This window comes from Chiloscyllium plagiosum, chromosome 18 (assembly GCF_004010195.1).
Source record: "Chiloscyllium plagiosum isolate BGI_BamShark_2017 chromosome 18, ASM401019v2, whole genome shotgun sequence".
NCBI classification, from domain to species: Eukaryota; Metazoa; Chordata; class Chondrichthyes; order Orectolobiformes; family Hemiscylliidae; genus Chiloscyllium; species Chiloscyllium plagiosum.
In genome coordinates this window covers 59,233,500-59,261,486 of record NC_057727.1, presented here as the reverse complement: position 1 = coordinate 59,261,486, position 27,987 = coordinate 59,233,500, and the positions used below count along the sequence as shown (strand labels likewise).

The 27,987-nt window shown below is 44.5% G+C and overlaps 1 protein-coding gene across 1 annotated transcript in view; it reads left to right on the top strand.

The window, feature by feature from the left end:
* The window catches only part of LOC122559265 (FYVE, RhoGEF and PH domain-containing protein 5-like), a 141,415-nt gene that overhangs the window by 87,870 nt on the left and 25,558 nt on the right, over nucleotides 1–27,987 (top strand). Inside the window, exons 14-17 of the mRNA XM_043708646.1 lie at nucleotides 5,120–5,188; nucleotides 8,868–8,951; nucleotides 21,266–21,345; nucleotides 26,957–27,056. Of these exons, the coding sequence (XP_043564581.1) occupies nucleotides 5,120–5,188; nucleotides 8,868–8,951; nucleotides 21,266–21,345; nucleotides 26,957–27,056 (333 nt within the window). The remainder of the gene's footprint in view (nucleotides 1–5,119; nucleotides 5,189–8,867; nucleotides 8,952–21,265; nucleotides 21,346–26,956; nucleotides 27,057–27,987) is intronic.

Sequence of the window (27,987 nt, the reverse complement as noted above, 5' to 3'; positions counted from 1 at the left end):
GTTGTGAAACTTGAAAGGGTTCAGAAAAGATTTACAAGGATGTTGCCAGGGTTGGAGGATTTGAGCTATCGGGAGAGGCTGAACAGGCTGGGGCTGTTTTCCCTGGAGCATCGGAGGCTGAGGGGTGACCTTATAGAGGTTTGCAAAATTAAGAGGGGTATGGATAGGGTCAATAGGCAAAGTCTTTTCCCTGTGGATAGGGAGCCCAGAACTAGAGGGCATAGATTTAGGGTGAGAGGGGAAAGATATAAAAGAGGCAACGTTTTCACACAGAGAGTGGTACGTATATGGAATGAGCTGCCAGAGAAAGTGGTGGAGGCTGGTACAGTTGCAACATTTTCGAGGCATTTGGATGTGTATATGAATAGGAAGGGTTTGGAGGGATATGGGCCGGGTGCTGGAAGGTGGGACTAGATTGGGTTGGGATATCTGGTTGGCATGGATGGGTTGGACCGAAGGGTCTGTTTCCATGCTGTACATCTTTATGACTCTATGACTCTATAATCAGATAGGTCAGTGAAGAATACAGAGAAAGCAGGAAAGAAATCAAGCAGGGAGTTAGGAGACAAACAAGGGGCCATGAGATGGCCTTGGCAAGTAGGGTGAAAGAGAATCTTAAGGCATTCTATTCATTTATCAAAAAAAAGATAACTAGGGAGAAGGTAGGACCACTTAAGGATAAAGGGAGCATGTGCTTGGAGGCAGAGAATGTGAGCAAGGTCCTAAATGAGTGCTTTGGTATTCAGAGCTGAAACTTTATTGCTGGAACAGCACAGCAGGTCAGACAGCATCCAGGGAACAGGAGATTCGACGTTTCGGGCACAGGCCCTTCTTCAGGAATGAGTCATTCCTGAAGAAGGGCCTGTGCCCGAAATGTCGAATCTCCTGTTCCCTGGATGCTGTCTGACCTGCTGTGCTGTTCCAGCAATAAAGTTTCAGCTTTGATCTCCAGCGTCTGCAGACCTCACTTTCTCCTGCTTTGGTATTCACCCAGCAGAAGGATATGAAGGGCAGTGAGGTTTGTATGGAGTGTGGGTAATGTACTAGTGCATTTTGAGATCAGAAAGAAGTGCTGTTGGCCTCTTGAAGAGCATTAACGTAGACAAGTCCCCATGGCCCAATGTGGTCGATGCCAGGTTATTGAGAGAAGCAAGAGAGGAGATTGCCATGACCTTAACCAAGATGCTTGGTATCTTCACCAGCCACTGAAAAGGTCCTGGAGGATTGATTAGTAGCTAATAGTTCCCTTGTTCAAGAAGGGGAGTAGGGATAACCCTAGTAACTATAGGCCGGTGAGTCTCACTTCTGTTGTGGGCAAAGTCTTAGAGAGAATTGTAAAGGATAGGATTTATGAACATCTGGATAGGAATAATGTGATCAAGGATAGTCAGCATAGTTTTGTGAAGGGCAGGTCGTGCCTCACAAAACTTATTGAATTCTTTGAGAAGGTGACTAAAGAGGTAGACGAGGGGAAAGCGGTAGATGTGGTAGATATGGATTTTAGTAAGGCGTTTGATAAGGTTCCCCATGGTAGACCACTGCAAAAAATACGGAGGTATGGCATTGAGGATGAGTTGGAGGTTTGGATTAGGAATTGGCTGGATGGAAGAAGACAGAGGGTAGTAGTTGATGGCAAAGTTTCTTCATGGAGTGCCGTCACTAGCGGTGTTCCGCAAGGATCTGTTTTGGGACCATTGCTGTTTGTCATTTTTATAAATGACCTGGAAGAGGGGCTAGAAGGTTGGGTGAGCAAGTTTGCGGATGATACGAAAGTCGGAGGAGTTGTTGACAGTGAGGAAGCATGTGGCAGGTTACAGCAGGATATAGAGAAGCTGCAGAGCTGGGCAGAAAGGTGGCAGATGGAATTCAATGTAGCTAAGTGCGAGGTGATTCACTTTGGGAAGAATAACAAAAAGATGGGGTACTGGGCTAATGGTCGGATACTTGGTAGTGTGGATGAGCAGAGGGATCTTGGTGTCCATGTACACAAATCTCTGAAAGTTGCCACCCAGGTAAATAGTGCGGTGAGGAAGGCATATGGCGTACTGGCTTTTATTGGCTTTTTCCACGTATGGAGTCAGCTATTACGAGGGGCATAGCTTTAAATTAAGGGGTGGTAGGTATAGGACAGATGTTAGGGGTAGATTCTTTACTCAGTGAGTCGTGAGTTCATGGAATGCCCTGCCAGTAGCAGTGGTGGACTCTCCCTCTTTATGGGCATTTAAACGGGCATTGGATAGGCATATGGGGGATAGTGAGCTAGTGTAGGTTAGGTGGGCTTGGATCGGCGCAACATTATGTTCTATGTTCTAATGTTGTTCTTCTGTTCAAGAAGGGAAATAGGGATAAACTAGAAAACCATAGACCAGTGAGTCTCACATGAGTGGTTGGGAAGCTATTGGAGAGAATTCTTAGGTGTAGGATTTGGAAAAGCATGGCTGCATTAGGTACAGTCAGTCTGGCTTTATGCAGTGCGGGTCATGTGTTACTAACTTGATGGAATTTTTCGAGAAAGTGACAAAGGTGATGGATGAGGGTAGAGCAGTGGATGTTGACTCCCTGGATTTTCGTAAGGCTTTTGACAAGGTCCCATGGAGACTCATCCAGAAAAATAAGATGCATGGAATCCATGGTAACTTGGCTGTAGGGATCGTGAATTGGCTTGCTCATAGAAGGCACAGGGTAGTGGTGGAAGGGTGTTTTTCTAGCTGGAGTTCAATGACTAGTGGTGTTCTGTAGGGATCTCTGCTGTTAGTTATATATTATATTTTAAATGACTTGGATGAAAATGTAGATGGGTGGCAAAGTAAGTTTGCAGATAATACAAAGAGTTGTGGATAGCGTAGAAAGTTGTCAAAGGATACAGTGGGATCAGTTGTAGACATGGACAGAGAAATGGCAGGTGGAGTTTAATCCAGATAAGTGTGAGATGCTGTGCCTTGGGAGGTCAAATGTTAAGAAACATTATACAGTTAACGGCAGGACCCTGAACAGCATTGATGTACAGAGGGATCTTGGGGTTGAAGTCCATAGCTCCCTGAAAGTGGCCACTCAAGTCCATAGGGTGGTAAAGAAAGTGTATGGCATGCTTGCTTTTATTGATCAGGGAACTGAGTACAAGAGTCAGGATATCATGTAACTTCATAAGACTTTGGTTAGGCCATACTTAGAATATTGCATTCACTTTTGGTTGCCACATTACAGGAGGGTTGTGGAGGCTTTGGAGAGGATGCAGAAGTTTACCAGGAATGAGCTATAAAGAGAGGCTCGAAGGCAGATTGTTTTCTCTGGAGCAGCAGAGGCTGAGGGGAGACTTGATAGAAATCTATAAAATAATGAGATGCATAGATAAAGTTGACGGTCAGAATCTTTTTCCTGAGTTTGAAATGTTTAATACTAGGACACATGCATTTAATGTGAGAAGGGGTAAGTTTAAAGGAGATGTGAAGGTTAAGATTTTTTATGATTTGGAGATGCCGGTGTTGGACTGGGTTGTACAAAGAAGTGAAACTATCACTGTATTCTAACAGATGAAAGGTTTAACAGACAATCAATTTTTCAATGTATAATTTCAGTTACATCACACTGCAAATTTTTGCTATAAATTCTGTGTTACGATAGAGCCCTCCACAACCACCTGATGAAGGAGCGTCGCTCCGAAAGCTAGTGTGCTTCCAATTAAACCTGTTGGACGATAACCTGGTGTTGTGTGATTTTTAACCAAGGTTTTTTACACAGAGATTATTGATAAGAGTCTGGAATGTGCTGCCAAGGGTGGGGGTGGAGGAAGATACAACAGGGGTGCTTCGGAGATAAGCACATGAATGTGCAAGGAAGGGAGGGATATGGACCAAAGTCAGGCAGAATGGATTCATTAATGGATCCATATCTTCAATCAGAGAAAGTGAGGACTGCAAATGCAGGAGATCAGAGTTGAGAGTGTGGTGCTAGAAAATCCAGCACAGCAGGTCAGGCAGCATCCGAGGCGCAGGAGAATCAACATTTTGAGCACATTCAGGCTCTTCATCGATTCCTGATGAAGAGCTCATATCCGAAACGTCAATTCTCCTGCTCCTCAGATGCTGCCTGACCTGCTGTGCTGGGTTTTCCAGCACCACACTCTCGACTTAGTTAATTCAATGTCACGTTTGGCACAACATTGTCAGCCGGAAGGCCCGTTTATGTGCTGTACAATTCTATTTTCAAAAAATGAGTGGGTGGAAATAGTAAGGAAGATAGCCTTTCACGATAAAGACAGGCTGGTCAGATGCACTGACAAATGACACCACGTGGAATTCAATATGATAAATATGAGGTTGGACAAACAAGGCAAGGATTGAGTGGGAGGACTTTGGGAAGCACTGACAATCAATCAGAGAGACCTTGGTATACAATAAACCAATCCCTAAAGGTGTCTGTACTGATAGATGAAGTGGTTAAGTGGGATATTTTCTCTTATTAGTTAAGGCATAGAATTTAAGAACAGGGAGATTATGTTGCAACTGTATAACATGTTGGTTCGGCTGCAGTTCTGGAATTCTCATTACAGGAGGGATGTGACAGGACTGGAGAGGGTGCAGAGGGGAACCTGATTGGCGTGGACTAATTGGACCAAAGGGTCTGTTTCCATGCTCTATAACTCTATGTTGCCTGGGCTGGAGACTTTCAGTTACAAGGAGAGATTGGACAGACTGGAGTTGTTTACCATAGAGCACAGGAGATTGAGAGGGGACATGATTGTGATGAGTAAAATTCCGAGGAACATGGAGTAGAGTAGACAGGAAGAGACCTTTCCCCTTAATGGAGGGGTCAGCGATCAGGAGGAACAGACTTAAGGTAGGGGACAGAAGGTTTAGAGGAAATATGAGGAAAAACATTTCTACCCAGAGGGTGGTGGAAATGTGGAACTTACTGTCTGTAGGAGTGCTAGAGGAAAAACCCCTCCTAACGTTGAAGAAGTATTTAGATGTGCATGTGCGATGCCAGGACATACTAGGCTATGGGCCAAGTGCTGGAGAATGAGATTAGAATAGTTAGGTGATTGTTTTTGACCCACGTGGACATGATGGGCCTTTTTCTGTGCTGTAGATCAATATGACCAATCCCTTTACTCCATTAGGTGCTTATCAAGAAAGGAGGATTGCTGAGAGTGACAGAAGGAACACGAAGGCCTCGATACTGCTTCCTGGTAATATAGATTTGGCTTATTTTGGTTTTTCTTGACACCCGTATTAAATGATATGAACATGTACTATGTTGTGGAAGTGTTTGCAAGTAATATCATACAATCATAAAATCCTAGAATCCTTAAAATGTGAAAGCAAACCATTCAGCCCATCAAGTTTCCACTGACTCTCTGGAGAGCATCTCACTCAAACCCACCCCCTTACCCTATTCCTGTAACCCTACACATCCCATGGCTAATAAACCTAGCCTGCACAATCTGGGGCAATTTAGCATGGCCAATCCACCTAGGCTACACATCTTTGGACTGTGGGAGGAAACCAGAGCACTTAGAGGAAACCCATGCAGACACAGGGAGAATTAGCAAACTCCACACAGATAATCTCCAGAGGGTGGAATCGAACCCGGGTCACTGGTGCTGTGAGGCAATTATGCTAACCATTGAGCCACCGTGGCGCTCAGAGCTGATGCCTAATTCTGAGGGTAATGTTGACACTTCTGTTTATAGAGTGGTGTTTGTCAGGATGTCCTCATCCCTCCCAAGGCACAGTGCTCCTGCTCACATACCTGTCTTAGACTCATAGCCATTTACAACTCTCAATTCAACTCATCATATTTGCTCTAATCCACAGAAATCTGACTACGCTAATAACAAAATTTGGAGCTCAAGTTGCTCCAGCAGAAGGTACCTCCAGCACACATAAGCTTTCCAGATCGCAAAAAGTGTGTAGGAGTTCCCACATTATGCAGGAGTTCTCTAGTCATGAACTAAATACAGTATGGACCCTTTGCTCTTGCTGCATCTTAAGTATTGGCTCGAAAAAATTAGTGCTAATTATATCCAAAGTGCCTTTTAGATACCTCAGTGACCTGTCACTTTGCCCACTTCTCTCAGTGATACTGACTGCCTGTCCCAGAGTCCTTATTCACTCCTCTCAATGAAGCTGACTACTGTGGAGTCCAATTTTCTCTCAGTCCCTCCAAATTGTCCATCTGCATCAGTGATGCAGTTGAGGTCTGTGGCCAGATTGATTGGCCTGGATGTGACCAACAGCATTGGGAGCTGCTGCAAGGTGCCAGCTGCTCACGCTTTACCCCCCGGGTTTCATGTTAGTGAGTCTCAGGTGAGTGCTTCTGTATGCAACATTTGCTCCGAGGAGGCAGCTACCAACCTCCTCCTCAACTTCAGAGATGCTGAAGTTGCCTCCTTGCAGCAGAATACCCTGGCCAGAGGAATGGCTAGCGTTGCCCCCAGCTAAATCAAAAGCTCTTTTGGTCCATAAACTCAACCATTTCCTGTAGCTGCTGAAGTGTAGTGTCCTACACTCCTGTGGAAACAGGTTGGTTTTGACGTTGGCGAGATAAGGTAATGTGGAGACACATCGCATAGTAAATTTAATGCTATGAATGTTAATACTGGCAATTTTAAAACTTCATAGAATTACTCAATATCCATTCATCCATGGTCTTGTCACTGGGGGACTCTCTGCATTCCTGTGCTGTCGGTGAACCTTCTGCACTGAAGTAGCTGTCCAGTCCCTCCCTGCTAGGGATCCCCTGATACAGTCGTCAGTGCAAGAACGAAGTCAGGGAGATACACTTCTGAGTCCGACAGATCAGCTCCTGATTTGGAGTGTCACTGTTCTTGGCTGTGGTGCACTGGGTTGCTGATGGCTAGAGGTTGGACTTCCAGGACATCCAGCCTTTCCATTTTTGTTGGGGTGGTATGGGGGGGTGCTCATCTTCATCTCCCCCTGTGGTGGTCTGCCTTTTATTTTTGTTGATGGCTATCCCTCTGGATGTTTTTATTGTCAGAGGAGCCACTGCTGTAACCATCACGCAGCTGCCTCTTTCCACGTTGCTGCGCGGCTTTGGAGGTCTGACATGTTTTCGTCTTCCAGTTGTTTCTTACTGGTATCCACACCCCTACATCCTCCATTTCCTCTTTATGACTCTCTGACTTTGCAGTGATGCTCTGTCTGTCAGGGATTGAGACTGTCACACATTTGCTGGAATGTCCCTTTGCAAATGAAGTCTGGAGAAAGACACAGTGGCTCTTGTTGAGGTTCATCCCGAGAAGTGATGCTGACTTTTTTTTCATTTCAAAAGTCGGGGTGGATAATCTATCCCAGAGCTGACCTGACCTGGTTGCTGATGACCTTGGACAGGATTCTACGGTCTGAATTCAGCAATGAAATTGGTCACCAATTTCTATTTTCAGCCCCCTCTCCCTTCTGCTTGTGGACAAGGATATGATATCTTTCCTCTGGATTTGCACATGGTATGCACAGACGCATACTGTTGTACATCCTTAGCAGGTCCGGCGAATCAAGTCCCACTGAGCCAAATATAACTTGCCTGGCAAGATGTCATTTCCAGTAGTTTTATTCTTGCCTTAGGATTTGAGGACCACGGTCAGCTCATCCAGAGTTAACTCCTGTATCCTGTCGTCTAATACCTCAGTATTAGACGAACAACTAGGAGGCAGCGCTGTTTGTGGACTTGCTTTCCTACAGACTGGCATAAAAGGATTTGCTGGTCCTCAGGATGTCCAAATCAGATAATGTTACCGAGCCATCACCTTCTGCACCTTCCAGAAGAATACAAGCACATCTCATCCTTCAGCCTGCTCCATGATGTGGATCTGTATAAGGCATATGTTCTCCATGGTTTTCTGGAATCTGGACAGTTTTCTCCACCTCTCTCTCACCTTTGGAGCACTTTCGAGGACAAAGAGCCTCTTGATGTTCCCTTTGATTCTCACCAGTCCTCTGGAGACTCAAATAGGGGCTTCCTGGTTCTCCAACCTGTGAAATCCCTTTTGAGCACTTCAGTGTTTTCACGCCCAGCTTCTACATACCCTTGACGGCTCACTGGTTGTCCTGGAGGTGATAGTTGGCTAGCAGGAGGCAGTGGTCAGAGAAGAACACCGGCTTGACGGTGGGTCTGACAGAATACATGGGACACAAATAGGAAATCCATCCTTCGGCGGATAGACCCATCTGGGCACAACTAAGTATTTCATCATTGCAGTCCGTCTGCAGAGGTGCTGAAGACATCATGTCAGGAATCTGGATGTGAAGCCCCTCCAGATCACTGCCTGTTAGAGTTCTAACCTCATCTGCTCCTCTCTGTGATACTGATTGCCTGTCACAGGGTCTTCACTATGCCTACTCCTCACTATGCCTACGCTGACTGCTTGTCACAGGGTCTTTATCTTGCCCTTTTCTCTCCTTGGATTGTGTGCTACCCCCTTGCCTCTGTCTTTCTCCCTGAATACCCCCCCCCCCCCCCCCCCCGCCTTAGGTAGATCAATCCATGTTGAGGCAAGCCCTGTTATTTTATCTGGTATTGCTCCAAATATCATCGTTGAGAGGAATTTTGAGAAAGATCACTATCTCGGCACTTTGAAGCACACAATGGATAAAGTACCACAGTAAAGACCAAAACCCCCAGATGTCCCACTCCTCACTCCCTAATTAATGCCTTACCCCCTCCTCCTGCCCCAGGCTCTCAGCTACCCTCTGAACTTCCCATAATTGTGTGTTGGTCCTTATTGTTGTGTTTGAAACCCCTGAATTGTTCAGTGACTGGGACTCCCTCCTTGGAGTTTGGGTGTTGTTCCTGTGACTGGATTTGGCGTGTATCATGAAGCAGCAGTAACATCGGATTCTCCTCCACAGCTCAGCGACATGTTCCTATACACTGCGCCCCAGCATAGTGGGAAATACCAACTCAACAAGACACTGCCACTGCATGGCATGAAGGTAAGAGACAGATTACCCCTGGAGAAACAGGTTGTAGAATCATATCAAATAGAATCCCTATTTGTACAAGGGAAGTGGGAGGAAACAGGAGATATTAGAGTAGTATGTGGGAGTACAAACCCATCATAAAATACTTTGGCTATGAGAACAGGACAGAAGCTGGGACTCCTGCAGGAAATAACTTGCCTGAGATGGGTGGAGCTCTAACAACACTCGAAGGAGGGTCTGATAGCCCTGAAGTGCTGGTTGAGTTAGTCATTGTATTTCAGAGTAAGGTTGAAATCAACTAGGTTGCGGTGATGCTGGAGATCAAAGTTGAGAGTGTGTTGCTACAAACCACCCACTCCCACAGCTGCCTGGATTACACCTCCTCCCACCCTACCTCCTAAGAAAATACTATCCCATACTCCCAATGCCTCTGCCGCATCTGCTCCCAGGAGGACAGGTTCCACCACAGAACACCCCAGATGGCCTCCTTCTTTAAAGACTGAAATTTACCCTCCCATGCGGTTAAAGATGCCCTCCAACACATCTCATCCACGTCCCGCACCTCCGCCCTCAAACCCCACCCTTCTAACTGCAACAAGGACAGAACACCCCCCCTCCCAAGTCCTCACGTTCCACCGCACCACATAAATCGCATTATCCTCTGACATTTCCGCCACCTACAAATGGACCCCACCAAGAGAGATATATTTCTCTCCCCACCCCTTTCCACTTTTCGCAAAGATGAATCCCTCCGTGACTACCTGGTCAGGTCCACACCCCTCCAACAGCCCACCCTTCCCTCCTATCACGTTCCCCTGCCACCGCAGGAATTGCAATACCTGCGCCCACACCTCCACCCCCACCTCCATCCAAGGCCCCAAAGGAGTCTTCCACATCAATCACAGTTTAACCTGCACTTCCACACATGTCACTTATTGTATCTGTTGCTCCCAATGCGGTCTCCTCTACATTGGGGAGACTGGACACGTTCTCGCAAAGCACTTCAGAGAACATCTCCGGGTCACCCGCACCAATCAACCCCACCGCCCCATGGCCGAACATTTCAAATCCCTCTCCCACTCTGCCGAGGACATCACCACTCCCTCACCACCCGATGCCTGGAGGAAGAACGCCTTATCTTCTGCCTCAGGACCTTTCAACCCCAAGATCTTTCAACCCCAGGGCATCAATCAAACTTCACTAGTTTCCTCATTCCGCCCCCACCCCAGTTCCAACCTTCGTGCTCAGCACTGTCCTCATGACCTTTTCCATCTGTCAATATTCCTTCCCACCTATCCACTCCACCTTCCCCTCTGACCTATCACCTTTACCCCCACCTCCATCCACCTATTGTACTCTCAGCTACCTTCCCTTCAGACCAACCCCCCTCCCATCTATCTCTCCACCTGCGAGGCTCCCAGCCTCATTCCTGATGAAGGGCTCCGGCCCAAAACGTCGATTTTCCTGCTCCTCGGATGCTGCCTGTTTCCAGCAACACACTCACAACATTGTATTTCAGACCCTGGAGCTGCTAAGCATGCACTAGAGATATCATTTCTATGGAACACCATACTGATCATGGAGAATATTCCCCTTTTCCCCTTCACCCCAGCCCAATCAGCCACATGTCACTACCCCCCCCCGCCCCCAGTCTGAGAGAAGAAAGAGATTGATATGGCAATTTAAACATCAACATAGCTTTTATAAATCCATGAATTTTAACCAGCTGGCTAAACAAATATACTGTTCGAGAATATTGCTTCAGTCTGTTGCTATCATTTATTGACTTTTTTTAAGCAATTCAGAGACAACTTTCAGAGGAAATTTCAAAGCTACATTGCAATCATGCATTTAAAGTTAATACCGCAAACAAACAAAACTTAAAACATTGCAAATGAAAAGTTTTAATCCCTGCACACTGACCTTAGAAGTCACTCCCTCCTCATTCCCGAGAGCCTGCTTGTGTATCCGAGAGTCCCTTAGAGACTGAAATAACTCCACAGAGGTCAGTGTCCCATCCCCAAATCACCCTTTAATTACCACCCTTGGCACTGATCCAGATCTCTCCGAGCCAGTTCCCAGAGTGTACAGAACTCTGACACTCCTGTTTTTGTCATTTTATTAAACAGTTCAAGTTACAAACAAACAGTTAACGTTAGCAGCCGTATACAAGAAACAGCAATATCCAGGGGAAAGGGGCAGCAAAGCCAAACCCCAAATCCCACCGTACAACCAGTTCGCAGGGACACAAGGACAAACCTTGAATCCCATCCTAACATTATCGAGAGGATAACAGTGAACGCAGTCACATACAGGCAGTCCGATAAATCAAACAGCTCATGTAACACAGACAGCAACCCAACAAACCACCCGACCTCCCACCTTTCGGCCACTCAAAGGCAGCCTTCCCCTACGCCCTTTCCGGCTCTCGGTCTGCCCCATGTCCCTTCTGGCTCTCGGTCCACCCTGACACACCTTCTGGCCACCTCGAGGTCAGCCCGTTCTCCTCTCTGGGACGACGGTGCAAAAGGGAGCCCCCAAGCCTACTAGATTCCGGCCTGCCCCTATGCATCTACTGGCTCTCGGCCGCTCCGACACCTTCTGACCATCTCTAGGAAAGTCTGTCCCAAATTTCCCTTTCTCGGAATGGCAGTACTCAGAATAGCCTACCCACCCTTCCGGCTCTTGGGGTGACCGGCATCGGGATGGCCTACCCACTTTCCATCTTTCAGGGCTGCCTGCTCACTTTCTGGTTCTCAGGATGGCCGACCCACCTTCCGGCTCTCAGGGTGACAGCTTTTGCGATGATCTATGAGCCCCCCCCCAGCTCACAGTAAGGCCTGCCAGACCCAGGGACACGCAAAACAGTGCAGGTGATAAACCCAACAAGCAACAAGACAAAGTCAGTTAGCAACTAACAGAGTCCCTCTGGTACACAGAGTCTATTACCATCAATAATTCTCTCCAGAATACAGAGTCCACTCCAGTATACAAAGTGCATTGTCAGAATACTCCAGTATGCGTTGCCAAAAACAGAATCCACAACGAAGGCAGAGTCCACTCCTGAAGGCAGCAAATGCACACCCCACAGCACACACACAGGTGTTCAGTCTCCATAGAGACCTGGTCCATTCATAGAGAGCCAGGCCCACTCACAGGAACATGGTTCATTGGAAAGGTGCAGTTAACTCACAGGGGCTTGGTCCATTCCTGGATGCAGCAGATGTTCACCTCCCACCATACACAGGTGTTCAGTCTTTACAGAGGCCTAGTCCATTCACAGAGGGCCAGGCCTACCCACAAGAAACAGTTCATCTAGAAAGGTGCAGCATCACACAGGGGCTCAATCCAAACATCAAAAAAGTGAAAACACATGCAAAAAGAAGAAAGAAAACCTGACTGCAAGGGCTAAGCCCTGCCACATAATCATCATTGTCCTTTTTTCACTGTAAAAGGTAAGAGTAACACGCAGGCTATAACAAGCCATTGAAACAACAGTTCCCTAATGAGAACCTGTAACACATTGACTGTGGAGATCAGGCAGTTTAGAAATCAGCCCTCAATGAAAAGGAATAACAAACTGGCTATAAAGTTCAGATTCGCCCAAAAAAACCAGAAACCAACAACAGCGGTACGTACTGGATGTGGGCAGCCAGCTCAGTTAGCCCCCAAATACAAATGGAGAGGCCTTCACACTGATCCAGCTCCCTCAGAGCCAGCCAGAGTGAACAGAACTCTGACCCTCCTGTTTATAGTTTTTCAGTCCCCCTCCTGTTTATTTTTTTTTGTTTATATATTTGTTCCTTTTTTTGTTACCCCCACACTACCACCTAACTGCAGTAGTGCTTATTTCACCTCCCACCCCCCACACCCATGTTGTGTGTGTGCAGGTGATAGACAGTGAAAGACACAAGGTGTACAAATCTTTATTCAATTCCCACCACTAGGAAGAAAGGAAACACCCGAGTGGCCAGTGACAAGCAGTGCCCTTCACATCAAAGGGCAGTGCTGTGTGTTCAAACAGTGAAGGGGAGGGCAGGGATTAAATCAAAATAGAGTTGGAAGGGGAAATAATGCACTCCACTCCCTGCGGCGCCCACCTCTCCCTGAACAACTCCAGGGTGTTGGTGGACACCGCGTGCTCCTTCTCCAAGGACACCCGGGCCCTAACGTAACCGCGGAAGAGGGGCAGGCAGTCGGCCCTAACGACCCCCTCCATGGCCCGCTGCCTGGACCTGTTAATGGCCAGTTTGGCCAGGCCCAGGAGCAGACCCACGAGGAGGTCTTCAGACCTGCCCTCCCTCCTCCGTACCGGGTGCCCGAAGATCAGGAGCGTGGGACTGAAGTGCAACCAAAAGCAGAGAAGGAAGTTTTTAAGAAAATCAAAAAGGGAGTGCAAATGCCCACACCCAATATATACATGGTCCACAGACTCCACAGCACCACAGAACAAGCAGTTGGGCCCATCTTGTTTATTTTTCTCTTTTTTTTCTTTTTTTTCTTCTTTTTTTACACCCGAGTGGCCAGTGACAAGCACTCCTGTTCTTCTTTTTTCTTTAACCCCTGCACTACCGCCTAACTGCGGTAGTGCTTATTTTTACCCCAGCACCCATGGTGTGTGTGTGCAGGTGTGAGACTCAATGAGAGACACAAGGTGTACGAATCTTTATTCAATTTCTACCACCAGGAAGAAAGGAAAACCCAAGTGGCCAGTGACGAGCACTGCCCTTCACATCAAAGGGCAGTGCTTTGTGATCAAAACAGTGAAGGGGAGGATAGGGACTAAATCAAAATAGAGTTGGAGGGGGAAATAATGCACTCCACTCCCTGCGGCGCCCACCTCTCCCTGAACAGCTCCAGGCTGTTGGTGGACACCGCGTGCTCCTTCTCCAAGGACACCCGGGCACTAACGTAACCGCGGAAGAGGGGCAGGCAGTTGGCCCTAACAACCCCCTCCATGGCCCGCTGCCTGGACCTGTTGATGGCCAGTTTGGCCAGGCCCAGGAGCAGACCCACGAGAAGGTCTTCAGACCTGCTCTCCCTCCTCCGTACCGAGTGCCCGAAGATCAGGAGCATGGGACTGAAATGCAACCAAAAGCAGAGGAGGAGGTTTTTAAGAAAATCAAAAAGGGAGTGTAAACGTCCACACCTAATATATACGTGGTCCACAGACTGCACAGCACCACAGAACAAGCAGTTGGGCCCTTCTTGTTTATATCTGTCAGCCAGGGCTCCCTGATTGACCAGATTAACAGCCCCAGGTAGGGAACTCATATTCTGTGAAGTCCACCTGGCTGACTTCATTGCAATTACAATGTCACTAATATTTGAGCAGAAAGCTGGGCAGTTTGCCTGGGGCTTTAGCTTGTTTGAGCTTTAACTCTGCCTTTTCCTTTTATCTCCAATCTGGATAGTCTTGGGCTAGACATTCACACAAATCATTGAGAGTATTGCATTTATTCTGGGAGGCTTTGAGGACATGTTTGCTGTGATAGAGCTCCAGAGAGAGAGAGAGAGAGAGAGAGATTGTTCTGGAAATCTTGTGGCAGGCATGCAGATGATGTGATCTGGCCAATGCAGCTGATTAGGAATGAGACAGGGGTCTGTTATTGAAGTGCTGTCCTGACATGTGGATTTGCAGGATTTTGCAGAGGCATCACTGATGATACGTCCCTGAGAATTTGAGGTATCTGCTGCAGATTGTCCAAGTCTCCATCACTGTTATCGTGTACACCACAAACTCAGTGTTGGCTTTGAGGTCACTGTTGTTCAGGTCTTTGATCCTCAGTGGCACATTGGAGATGATTAATTTTGTGCACCCCACACAATAGAAACAATAACTTTGACTTGTTGCTGTGCTGCATCCAGAGATCAGCCTGGATACATTTGTGAGAATTTCATTTAGTCCCTGAAGAATTCCACCATACTTTCTGATTACCTGGCAAATTGTTCCAGGATTCAGCGTTATTCCACAACAAGCAGTTGTTTGAAAACAGCTTGAATTGATAATTTGCACAGGAAGCTGATCTCAGAATTTTGTATTAGGAATTCAAAAGAAGGATTCTGGGTAATCCAAGATGGAGGGTGAGAAAAAATTCTGACTGTAACAGGCTGTTCTTTTTTTGAGGTATTTTAGGTGTGGGATGTGATTTCCTCAAATTCCAGGAGCAGCAATTACTGTTTTATATGCTGTTGCATTGTTTTGGAACTTTAGAGGAAAAAAAGTCTTTAAAACAGCACTTTTAAAAGGGAGAAGGACAGACAATAGGCAGCACATGATCGGTGCAGGAGAGAGAGAGAGAGAAAGAAAGAAACACACTCTACTAACTGAAACAGCAGTGAAACTGCGCAGTTACCACCTTTGCTGTTGAATTTATGTATTGCTGAACATCGTAGTGCGTCTAGCAAAATTAACAAACAGTGCAATTCACAACTGATCTTGGAGGAGCCTGTTTGGGAGAGGTCACAGCATAGAAACAGATAAGGGAATAGTTTTAAGTGTGGCCTTGCTGTAAGTCTGCATTAGTGAGTAGAGTGGGTTCTTTCTTGATTATATGTTTTATTGAGATATGTCTCTTAAACCGTAAGTATTAAGTTAGCCTGGAGCAGTGTTTTGTAGAGGAATAAGACAGCATTATTTTCTGGGTCTGTAATTTGGAAGAAGCAGAAATGGACTTCAGTAGAATGATATGTTCTTCTTATTTCTTGTCGAATGTGAGAGTTTAGGGAGAGTTTACGTACTGAGAATTATATCTACAATAAATGCTGTTAGTTGCGAATCCTATCAATCAAATGGATCGATTGGAGTGACAGTTAGAGGCAATGAGGAATTTACAAGAGCAAGAGGGTGTGATGGATGGCAGTTATAGGAAGGGAGAAAAGCCACAGATACAGTCACATAGATGGGTTAACTCCAGGAAAGATAAGAGAGGTAGGCAGGTAGTGCAGAAGTCTTCTGTGGCTATCCCCATTTCAAACAAGTATGCTGTTTTGGAAAATGTAGAGGGTGATGGATTCTCAGGGAAATGTAGCACGAACAGCCAAGTTTCTGGTATCAAGATAGGCTCTAATATATTGAGGGGTACGTCGGGTTGCAAGTGATTAATTGTATTAGGTGACTCTCTAGTCAGAGGCACAAACAGACATTTCTGTGACCAGCAGCGAAAAATCAGAATGATGTGTTGCCTCCCTGGTGCCAGAGTCAAGCATGTCTCAGAGAGAGTGCAGACTGTGCTCAAAGAGGGAGAGGGACCAGCAGGGGTCATTGTACACATTGGAACCAACAATATAGGAATGGAAAAGAATGAGATTCTGAAAGTAGAATATGGGAAGTTAAGCAGGAATTTAAAAGGGAGGTCCTTGAGAGTAGTAATATCTGGATTATTCCCGGTGCTACGAGCGAGTGAGGGCAGGAATAGAAGGATATGAATGCATGGCTGAGGAGCTGGTGTATGGGAGAAGAATCATTGGAATCTCTTCTGGGGTAGAAGTGACTTGTACCTAAATTGGAAGGGGACTAATATACTGACCTGTGACATCTTCCCCGAAACCTGCCGCCTTGTGATAGCTATTTCTGCCCTGGGAAAATGTCTCTGACTTTCACTCTATCTATGTCTCTCATCATCTTGTACACCTCCATCAAGTCGCCTCTAATCCTCCTTCACTCCGATGTGAAAAACCTGAGCTCCCTCCAGTCCAAGCAGCATCCCCCACACTCACACCCACACACACACCCTCTCACAGGTTTATACTTCATCACACACACATTTTATCAAACATGCACACGCACTAATACACACACTCATGTGCACTCACACACATATGCACACACTCTCTCCACTCTCTCTCTCTCTCACACACGCACGCGCACACACGCACATATATAAGTCTATAAGGTGAATTTGTATTTGCAGAATTATATTTGCAGATACATTCTATTTTGTTCAAAAATGCACAATCTGCAGGTAATCAATGCAGGCAGTCAATCCATGTCATGTTTTATAAATTCCACTTTAGAAATAGAACCAGTCTGACTCAAGATTGGGATACAAATGGCTCTAACCTCACACTGAGCTGAGATGTCACCTTTTATTTTATGAAACCTTAAGTTATCTCAAGAATGTGACTTAAAAGAAGTTCTGGGATTGACATATTAATGAACCAAAACCTGCAACCCATTCTAAAAGATGTTAGACATAACAGCAATCTAGGTTTGTTCAATATACCACTTCAGTTGCATGCTGTAATCTCTTGCAATAAATTCTATGTCTTCTGGTCATTCTTCACAGCTACACAGATGAAGGAGCAGCACTCCGAAAACTAGTGCTTCCAAATAAACCTGTTGGACTATTTCTAACTTTATTGGTTGAGTTACAGTTATTGCCGATGTAAAGGTTTCTAGCTTTTCAGCAAAGAGTAGAATTCAACACATCTGCTGCTTATCCAGAACATGGTCTGTCTTTAGAATAACCCTCATCTTCAGTCTAAAATGTTGCACATGTGGAAATATGTTTGCTAACACCGTAGACTTTAAGGGACTCACAAAGGATTTGTGGACAGACTCTCTCTTGAAGTGAAGACATAATTTGCAAACTTTTCACTAGCCCACGTAACAGCAAAGGCTTCTTTCTGTATCATTACACTTACTGTCAATGATAGGTCTGCACTTTTGATCAGTCTGTATCTGAAAGAGTATAGTTCCCACTCCTGCTACACAATTGCCTCAGCATAAATGATCCTAGGTAGCTCTGGCTCAAATATCTGTGATAGCACCGTTTCTTTGATTTAATCTTCTTCGCAGTACCATATAGTATCTGATATGTAATGGCCCATTGGTGACAGCTAGATTTGCAGAATCACACAAGGGTCCAATTTGGCCCATCGTGCCTGCGCTGGCTCATTAAATGAATACCATCATATAATCCTGACCTTTACCACACACCCTTTGCAGCATATTTTTATCCATACAATCAATGCTGTCTTGAATCGAACTTGCCTCCAACACTGTTCCAGGCAGTGCATTCCATACACTAACTAATTGCTTCATGAAACTTTTTTTTTTAAACTTGATCTTTGCTTCTTTTGCCTATTACTTTAAATCTATGTCCTTTTGTTCTCGTTCTTTTTTACGATTGGGAACATTTGGGCAAGAGCTTTCTGATTTGGTTTACTGCTCTCATGTACCTTGGAGCTCAGTCATGTTCTGAGATGCTGAAAGCCCCTTGATTGCTGTTTTGTGGATTACCTCTGACATAATACGTACTCGCCATATGCCCAAAGGACTTGACAGTGAGCTGTGAGACTTCATACTTGTTGACGTGTAAGCCCTGCTTGTTGTTGTTGTAAAATCACAGGGCTTGCATTCTGGTGTTATGCTCTGTTTGAGTGATTCCATAGATCAGGAAATTATCCATGCGTCACAAAGCTTCAATGAAGTTTTCCAAAATACTTGACACTGTCCACTCTCTTTCTGGCCAGATGCGATGCTGAAAGGGAATTTATTCAATCTAAACTGCCCAAATGGTGTAATGAAAATTTTGAACAACTTAATAAAGAGATTAAGTTACTAGAAACTACAAATTGCAACTCACTTTGTGAAGATTGAATTGCAAAGAATCTCTCATCCACAGACAAATCAGGTGAACTTCACAAACAATTGTTTTGTTCAGAAGTGTAAGGTCCACACCCAGATTCTGACAGATCCATTGAGTTTTGGTTTTGAGAACAACTCCAAACACCAGCTTTTTGTTTCAGTCACCTTCCTTTTGAATGAGAAACTTCTCTGTGTGTGAAACAACCTGACTGGCTTCTTTCATGAGTGTTGTGGTATGCTCTTATCAGCTTTCTTAGTCCCATTGACGGCTACGAAAATTCAGCTCTGAGAGTTGGTTCTCTTCTCTATAAAGCAAATGTAAATTAGTACCAAAGTCCCAGCTTCAAACTGAACAACTCTGGTTTAGAGTTGCTTATAAGGTTTCACTGATTTCTCTCTCTCTATATATATATTGAAGAGTTGCATTCAGTTGTCCTGTGACCATGAGTTCTACACCTCCCAGTCAGTGTTATATTTTGCATGATGCCTGAAACAAACTATTTCCTACCATGGTTCAGAACCAGAACAGCTTCACCTGCTTCTAACTTAAAACAGATCTTATTTCACTCTACTAGAAAATCAGCATTCCAGTAGCTGCTGGTTCCCAGATTATGAGGAGAGAGTGAGGACTGCTGAGGCTGTAGATCAGAGTCAAAAAGTGTGCTGCTGTAAAAGAGGCAGCGTCCGAGCCAGAACCGCCCTCTCGATTATCCTACCTGTCCATCTTCCTTCCCACCTATCCGCTCCACCCTCCATTCTGACCAATCACCAATACCGTCCCATCTTTCTTACTCCCAGCCATCTTTCCCCCAGCCCCATTCCCTCCCATTTATTTCTCAGCCCCCTTGGGCCACCCCCTTATTCCTGATGAAGGGCATATGCTTGAAACGTCAACTCTCCTGCTCCTCGGATGCTGCCTGCCCGGCTGTGTTTTTCCAGCACCACACTTTTTGGTACCTGGATTATGCCAAGGGAAGGAATCTCCACATTGTTGTTATCTTCTAGTTCATGGATTTTGCTACCTTTTAGGGGTTTCTCTTTTGACTTTTTCCATACAACCTCTTTTAGCAACACATAACTTGGAAGTGATACTTCTTGCAAAAATGGTGTTTGGCAAAACAGTTTTTGCACCTGGTATCAGCTAGGGCAGTTGATATACACTCTTTTTGGTTCCTGATTTTTGTATGGCCACCCCTAAAATTAGCAAACTGCACCGTCTGTCATTTTGGAATGTTGTTCTTCGCCCTGTCATCCTGAAGCACTTATCAATATTGGTTCCTAGTCTTAGTTTGTCTGCCATTGATGTAATATCTGGTCAATCTTTGTTGCACAATTTGGCTACTCGGAACTTGTGACCACCTCGAAGTGTTCCAGTGATACCAAAGACTTCCCATGTTGTTATCCCACTTGCTGCCACCATATAATATTCTTACAGGTTTAATTGGAAGCATACTAGTTTTCGGAGCGACGCTCCTTCAGGTGATTGTGGAGGGCTCAATCGTAACACAGAATTTATAGCAAAAATTTGCAGTGTGATGTAACTGAAATTATACATTGAAGAATTGATATATATATAATGGTAGTGGAATAGTAAATGATCAATGTTTTAAACTAAAGGTTGGAGATTGAGCAGAGAGCAGTCGGACTGACTAAAATGTTCAGCGGGCTGCTGACAGGGATTTGATGATCTGAATTTCCGCATTCTGTGCTGAAAATAATGCTAAATCTCTCAGGGATGCTGCAAGTCAGAGATTTCTGCTACGAGAAACATAAATTGTTGGAGAAACTCAGCAGGTCTGGCAGTATCTCTGGAGAGAAAGCAGAGTTCATGATTTGAGTCTAATGACCCTTCTTCAGAACAGGGATCACTGCTGTTAGACCATAAGAAATAGGAAAAGGAGAAGGCCATTCGGCCCCTTGGGTCTGATCTGCCATTCAAGAGAATCATAACTGATTTGACATTCCTCACATCCACTTTCCTGCCCTTTCACTCATAACCCTGGATTTCCTTACTGATCAATAGTCTATTTCAGCCTTAAATACACACACAAAACTCTGTGGTCTGAAGTTCCAAAGACTCTCAATCCTCTGACAGAAGAAATTACTCTAATTTCAGTCTTAAATTGGTGCCCTTTTCTTCTCAGACTCTGCCGTCTGGTGATAGACTCTCCCATGAATCCTCTCATGATAAATCCTCTCAGCATTTACACTGCCACGTCCCTTAAGAATCCTATCTGTTTCAATGAGATCATCTCTCATTCTTCTATATTCCAATGAGTATAGTCCCAACCTGTTTATTCCTTGTTCATGCTTCATTGGAATATTAAATCAAGTTTGCAAATGAGATGGTATGAACCCTTGATAAACAAGACGTACACTGAAGTTGGGGAAGTGGGATGTATATAAAGACAGTATGGAGTATGGTGATAGATGGAACGATGTGGTGATGTTGGGATTTGGATGACAAGTTGGGGAGAGATGGGTTGGATTTTATTGGGAAAGGAAAGCTAGTTTGGAATCTGACTAGACAAATTGGGGAAAAAAAACAGTAATACGTGGAATGAACATTCTTATTCAGTCTGAAGGGTATAAAATGAGTGAGACCAATGTGTGTCAGTCACAGGTTTTCCCTGATATTTCCCTCTGAAGCGTGCTTTGGGTGGGTGATGTCACTGGAAGATTGCTCAAAATGTACGCTGTAAAGCTCTGATTCCCTTGTTTGTTATATTGGCAGGTGAGCAGAGTGTCTGTCGAAGACTCTGAGATGCTGCTGAGGATCCAGAGTGTGCGAGGCTCCATCACACTCTGTGCCAGGTATTATGTAACTAACTTGTACAGGGCAAGGTACTTGCAACATCATGACAGAGTGATCAAACTGGATTTACATGTTAATCCGGTCACAGTCATAAGAATGTAATGTTAAACGTGAAGCAAGAGGTATTCCAATTGAGAATTATTCCAGCATTCACCTCCTGGCATGGAGTAAGTTTTGAATCTGAATTGCCAAGTGACCCTAGATCAGATGAGCTTTTACCTTTTTTTTAATCAGTTTCCCATATGGGATCTTGTCAAAGGCCTTGCTGAAATCCATATGAACTATGTGAGCTGCACTGTCCTCATTTAAACATTTCGTCACCTCTTTGAAACATTCCACAAGATTTGTCAGGCATGATCTCCCTCTGATAATGCCATCCTGACTACCCTTGATCAAACCTTGCCTCTCTAAATTTTCTCCTTCAGAATTTTCTCCAGTAGTTTCCCTACCACTGTTAGAACATAGAACATAGAACAGTACAGCACAGAACAGGACCTTCAGCCCACGATGTTGTGCCGACCACTGATCCTCATGTATGCACCCTCAAATTTCTGTGATCATATGTATGTCGAGGAGTCTCTTAAATGTCCCCAATGACCCTGCCTCCACAACTGCTGCTGGCAACGCATTCCATGCTCTCTCAACTCTCTGTGTAAAGAACCCGCCTCTGACATCCCCTCCATACTTTCCTCCAACCAGTTTAAAACTATGACCCCTCGTGTTAGTCATTTCTGCCCTGGGAAATAGTCTCTGGTTGTCAGACTCAATGGTATATCATTTGCTGATCTATCTCTGCCACACTTGTTTTAAAAGTAGAACCACGTTAGCTGTCTTTCAGTCACCTGACAGCTCTCCTTTGGCTGGAGACAATTTAAAGATTTGGGTCAGGGCCCATGTGATTTCTTCCCTCATCTCCCAGAGCAACCTGGGAAACTACACATCCTAACCTGGGGTTTGTCCACTTTTGAACCTGCCTAAATCTCTAATACATCCTGACTCATGTATCAAAATGCTGAAGGACCATACAGTCCATTTTCCTGAATTCTGTACTTGCAATATCCTTCTCGTGCATGAAGATGTGTAGGATTTGGAAGTATTCATTTAACATACAGCCATCGTGAATTATTCTTTTAACACACAATCAATGTCATCTGACTCCAAGCACAGATCTCCCCCCTTGGTTCCTGATGGATCTTACTCTTTCCCTGGTTATTCTCTTCCCTTTGATATACATGTAGAGTATCTTGGGATTCTCTCTGATCTTACCTGCCATGACTTTTCATGTCCACTCTTCGCTCTCTTAATTGTTTTCTTAATACTCCCCCTACACTTTTTATATTCCACTTGTTTTTTTATAATTTGCTCTCTTTGTTCCTGTTATACATTTCTTTTCCATTTTATCCAGTTCTAAATATTACTAAACATCCAGAGTTAGATTAGACTACTTACAGAGTGGAAACAGGCCCCTCGGCCCAACAAGCCCACACCGACCCTCCGAAGCGCAACCCACCAAACACATTTCCCTACATTTACCCTTTCACCTAACACTACAGGCAATTTAGCATGGCCAATTCACCTGACCTGCACATCTTTGGACTGTGGGAGGAAACCGGAGCACCCGGAGGAAACCCACACAGACACGGGGAGAACATGCAAACTCCACACAGACAGTTGCCTGAGGCGGGAATTGAACCTGGGTCTCTGGCGCTGTGAGGAAACAATGCTAACCACTGTGCCACCATGCCATGCACCGTTCTCTATTGCTCCTACATTTCACCCTAAGGGAACATATTGGGTCTGTATTCTCCCAGTACCATTTTTGAATACCTCCCACTGTTCTGTACATTTACCCTCAAGTCATTGTTTTCAGTCTACTTTGGCTAGATCCTACCTTATTTTAATAAAAGTTGCCTTACCTCAATCTAAAAGCCTTTTGCAGACCATCTTCTTCCTTATCCATATCAAACTTAAAATGTATGGCGTTGTGATCGCTATCACGAAAATACTCTTCCATTGCTACCTCAAACACCTGTCTGGCTTTGTACACCAGAATTCGGTCCAGCATTGCACTGCCCTCTACATGTTGATATAAAAAGCTCTCATGTATACATGTCAAGAAATCCGCCCCCTCTCATTCCTTTAAACCATGATTCTCCCAATTAATATTGGGGTAGTAGAAATCCTCGAATCATAAAATTTTATGGGAAGAAGGAGGCTTATCAACCCATCATGTCTGTACTGACTCCCAAAAGAGCTACTCGTCCAGTCCCACTCTTCAACCCTACCTTCGCAGCTGTCTAACTTAATCTCTTTCAAATATGTATCCAGCTCTCTTTTGAAACCAAGTGTGGAACTTACCTTCACCACTCTCCCAGGCTGTGCATTCCAAATCCTAGCAACTCTGAGGAAATAAGTTTCTCCTCATCTCAAGCTTTTCCAGCAACACATTTTCAGCTCTGATCTCCAGCATCTGCAGACCTCACTTTCTCCTCATCTCAATCCTAGCTCCCTTGCTGACAGTCCTGAAGTTGGGATCCTCTAGTTACTGATATATCAACTAGTGGAAATAGAATATCCTTTACCCTGTCATAATTGTTCATAATTTTGAACGCCCTTATAAGGTTAATCTTCACTGTTCCAAGAAGAGTAAGCCCAATCTCTCTACTCTTTGCTTGTATCTAAATTCCCTCATTCCTGACATCATTCTAGGATGTTGCTTGGTATGGAAGGTTTGAGTTATAACAAAAAGGCTGGATAGTAAGTTGAGAGGCGAGCTTTTAAAATTTATAAAATAATGAGTGCTATAAATAGAGTTAATGATAGTTGTCTTTCCCCTAATTTCAAGACTAGAGGGCACATTTTTAAGTTGAGAGGAGAGAGATTTACAAAAGACATGAGGGGCAATTTTTTTACAGAGCGAGTGGTTTCTCATTTGGAATGAACTTCCTGATGAAGTAGTGGATTTGGATAAATGCACGAAAGGTTTGAAGGGATGTGGGCCAGGAACAGGCAGGTGGGACTATTTAATTTAGGATTATGTTTAGCATGGACTAGTTGTATTGAAGGATCTGTTTCCATGCTGTATGGCCCTCTGAGTCTGTAAATGTAATATATTTACCTTATTGTTATTTTTGGACACCTCAGTCAACAGACTATATTACATATCTGTTCCTCAATTGCATTGTTATGATACACGGTGTGACTACCTCCATTTTAATTCCGAAACTGTATTCACAAAACCTCATTTGAAGACCCTTCCAAGATATCATCCCTCTTTACTGAAGTAATTGAATCCTTAATTAATAATCTGATACCATCTCTCCTTTCCACGTCCTGCCTGAAGATCTTATATCTAGAATATTGAGTTGTCAGTCCTATCCTTCCCTCAGAAGAAATTGAGGACTGCAGATGCTGGAGATTAGAATCAAAAAGTGTGGTGCTGGAAAAGCACAGAGTCAGGCAGCATCCGAGGAGCAGGAGTGTCGACATTTCGAGCATAAGGTCTACATCAGGAATGTGATCATCATCCTGATGAAGAGCTAATGCTTGAAACATTGACTCTCCTGCTCCTTTGACGCTGTCTGACTGGCTGTGCTTTATCAGCATCACACTTTTTGACTCTAACTCTCCCTTAACCAAGTCTCTGTGATAGCGATCCACATCCTTAACACATCTGCCATACCTCTAATACACAGTTTTCAAATAGAGCCCATCCAGCCTCGCCTTACTCCTTTGAGATACCACATGGCCTACTACTTTTGGCTCGGTTCCATCAAAAAGTTATATGATTTTACTATTGAACTAATGGCACTGTGTTCCTTGCATCTACTGAACTAATTCAAACTCCTGCCAGCAGCACTAGCAAACCCTCCCACAAGGATATATGGTCCCATTCTGGTTTAGAGCAGACTGACCTACTTGTAGAGGTCCCACCTTCCGCAGAAACAATCCCAGTGGCCCAGAAATCTAAAACCCTGCCTCCTGCATCAACTCTTTAGCCACGCATTTATCTTCCCTCTTCTACTTCTGTACTCGTTGGCAAATGGCACTAGGAGGTCCTGTTTTTTGATCTACTGCCCAACACGCTGAAGTCTTGATGCGAGATCTCATCCCTTGTCCTACCTGTATTTTTAATACCAATGTGCACCACACCCTCTGCCTTATCATCCTTCCGCTTCAGGATGCCCTGCAGCTGCTTAGTGACGGCATTGATACTGGCACCAGGGAGGAACACACCATCCTGGGGTCTCATGTGTGGCTGCAGAAATGTCTGTTTGTTCCCCCAACTAATGGATCACCTATCACTATCATTCCTGCTTTATTCTTCCTCCTGTATAGTCAGACAAGAAAGCAAACGCAATGTTGTCATTTATCTCAAGAGGGTTGGAATATAAAAGCACTGAGACTATATAAGGCTCTGGTTAGGCCCCATTTGGAGTACTGTGTCTAGTTTTGGTCCCCACACCTCAGGAAGGACATACTGGCACTGGAGCGTGTCAAGCGGAGATTCACATGCATGTTCCCTGGAATGGTAGGTCTAACATATGAGGAACAGCTGAGGATCCTGGGATTGTATTCATTGGAGTTTAGAAGATTAAGGGGAGATCTAATAGAAACTTACAAGATAATACATGGCTTGGAAAGTGGAGTTGAAATGCCCATCAGCCATGATTGAATGGCGGAGTGGACTCGATGGGCCAAATGGCCTTACTTCCACTCCTATATCTTATGGTCTTATGGTCTTACCACTCATGATGCCAGAAGCCCAGCTCTATCTGCACTCCCTTGAGGAACCAGCAAGTTTCTCAGCTTCCAAATTGGAAAACTAATTTTATAAGGGGACCAAGGGGATTCCTGCACTAGTTGCCTATTTTTCTGATTGCCTGGTGGTCACCCATTCCTTTTTACCCTCCTGTTCCTTCACTTCTCTAAACATGCTGCCCACATGCCCCTCAGCCTTGTGGATGTGCCACAGAATTTCCAGCCTCCACTGGAGCTCTGAAGCCCAGAGCTCAGGTTTCTGCAGCTTGGAACTCTTCCTGTGCAGATGGTCATGCTGGGCACCAGTAGGGACCTACTAACAATTCTAATTCTTTCACCTAAATGATACTCCACTTATCTTTCATCTTTAGTCTTCTTTTATTCTGACTGTTACTTATATCTAGTGCTTTTTTTTTCAGTTTATCCCTGTTGGTTTTTACACTTTTAAAATAATGTATGTAGATCACCATAAATTAGTCGTCAACTAGATGTTTGGTAGTATAGTACTTAGGTATTATTGAAAAAGATATATTTTGCTAAAACATTTTGTCTTGCACACATCAAGAAAATTGCCAATAAAGAGAAAATCCAATATTTACACTGTAAGCCGAGAGAATGCTGATTGATTAGAAAATGGAAGTTGATTGATAGAGGTCTTGCCAAGCAAAATCCAATGGTTGATAATGATTGACAATTCACTGCCAGGTTTTGCTTAAACCAGGCAAGTTTAATCTGTTCTAAGAAATGAATGGCTTTGTCTAGTTGAAACAATTGCAGTGTATATCCAATTTGATTTCAGTAATTCTTTTTATTTAGTCAATCATGACTAATGTAACTTCTTTTTATCAGCTCTTCGACAGAGCGTGATGAATGGCTGGCTGATATCAGCAGAGCAGTGGATGATTATCAGAGGTCACAGACGTTCTTGAGCCTGAGAGGGAATGCTGAGGTCAGTGTTACAATAGAGAGCTCTCTCATCAATGCATCCCAGTGTTAATACAGATCGTAGTTCTAGCAAACATCTCATTGTCTGAGGCAAAGAAACAGAGTGATTTTGTTATCTTTAATCCTCAATCCAAAATTGCCATTCCTGGCAAGACCAATGGGCCATAGAACATTGCCCCTCTCAAATGGCCTTCAAACTGAGTGGCATCATTTGCGATTTCAGAGCACAGGTAAGAGTCATCCATGTTGCTGTGGGTCTGGAGTCACATACAGGCCAACAAGGCAGGGATGGAAGATTTCTCTTCTCAAAGAACATTCATAATTGAGATGGGTTTTTATGAACAATTGATTATAGCTGTTATGTTAACCATCACAGAGATTAGGAGAAAGTGAGGACTGCAGATGCTGGAGATCAGAGTTGAGAGTGTGGTGCTGGAAAAGCACAGCAGGTCAGGCAGCTTCCGAGGAGCAGGAGAACCAATGTTTCAGACGTCATTATGCCTGAAATGTCAATCCTCCTGCTCCTCAGATGCTGCCTGATCTGCTGTGCTTTTCCATCACAGAGATTAGTTTTATATTGAGCTTTATAATCTAGATTCTACTTGCAGCCATGGTAGGATTTGAACTTTGAGTATTAGCCAGGACCTATGAATTTATCCAAAGACTTTATAACACTGCCACCACCTCCCCTAGATGTATTTGCTGAGAATTTTAAGCTTCGTGGAAAATAACTTGAGAATAGGACACAGCAGAACTTCCAAAAGATACAGCAGAGTGACAAGATGCCAAATGTGTTATAATGTGGGCAAAAACTAGGTTGTTCAAAAACACACAAAATGTGAACTTTTTCTGCAGCTGTAAGACTATATTCTGTATTAGAACATAGAACATTACAATGCAGTACAGGTCCTTTGGCCCTTGATGTTGCACCGACT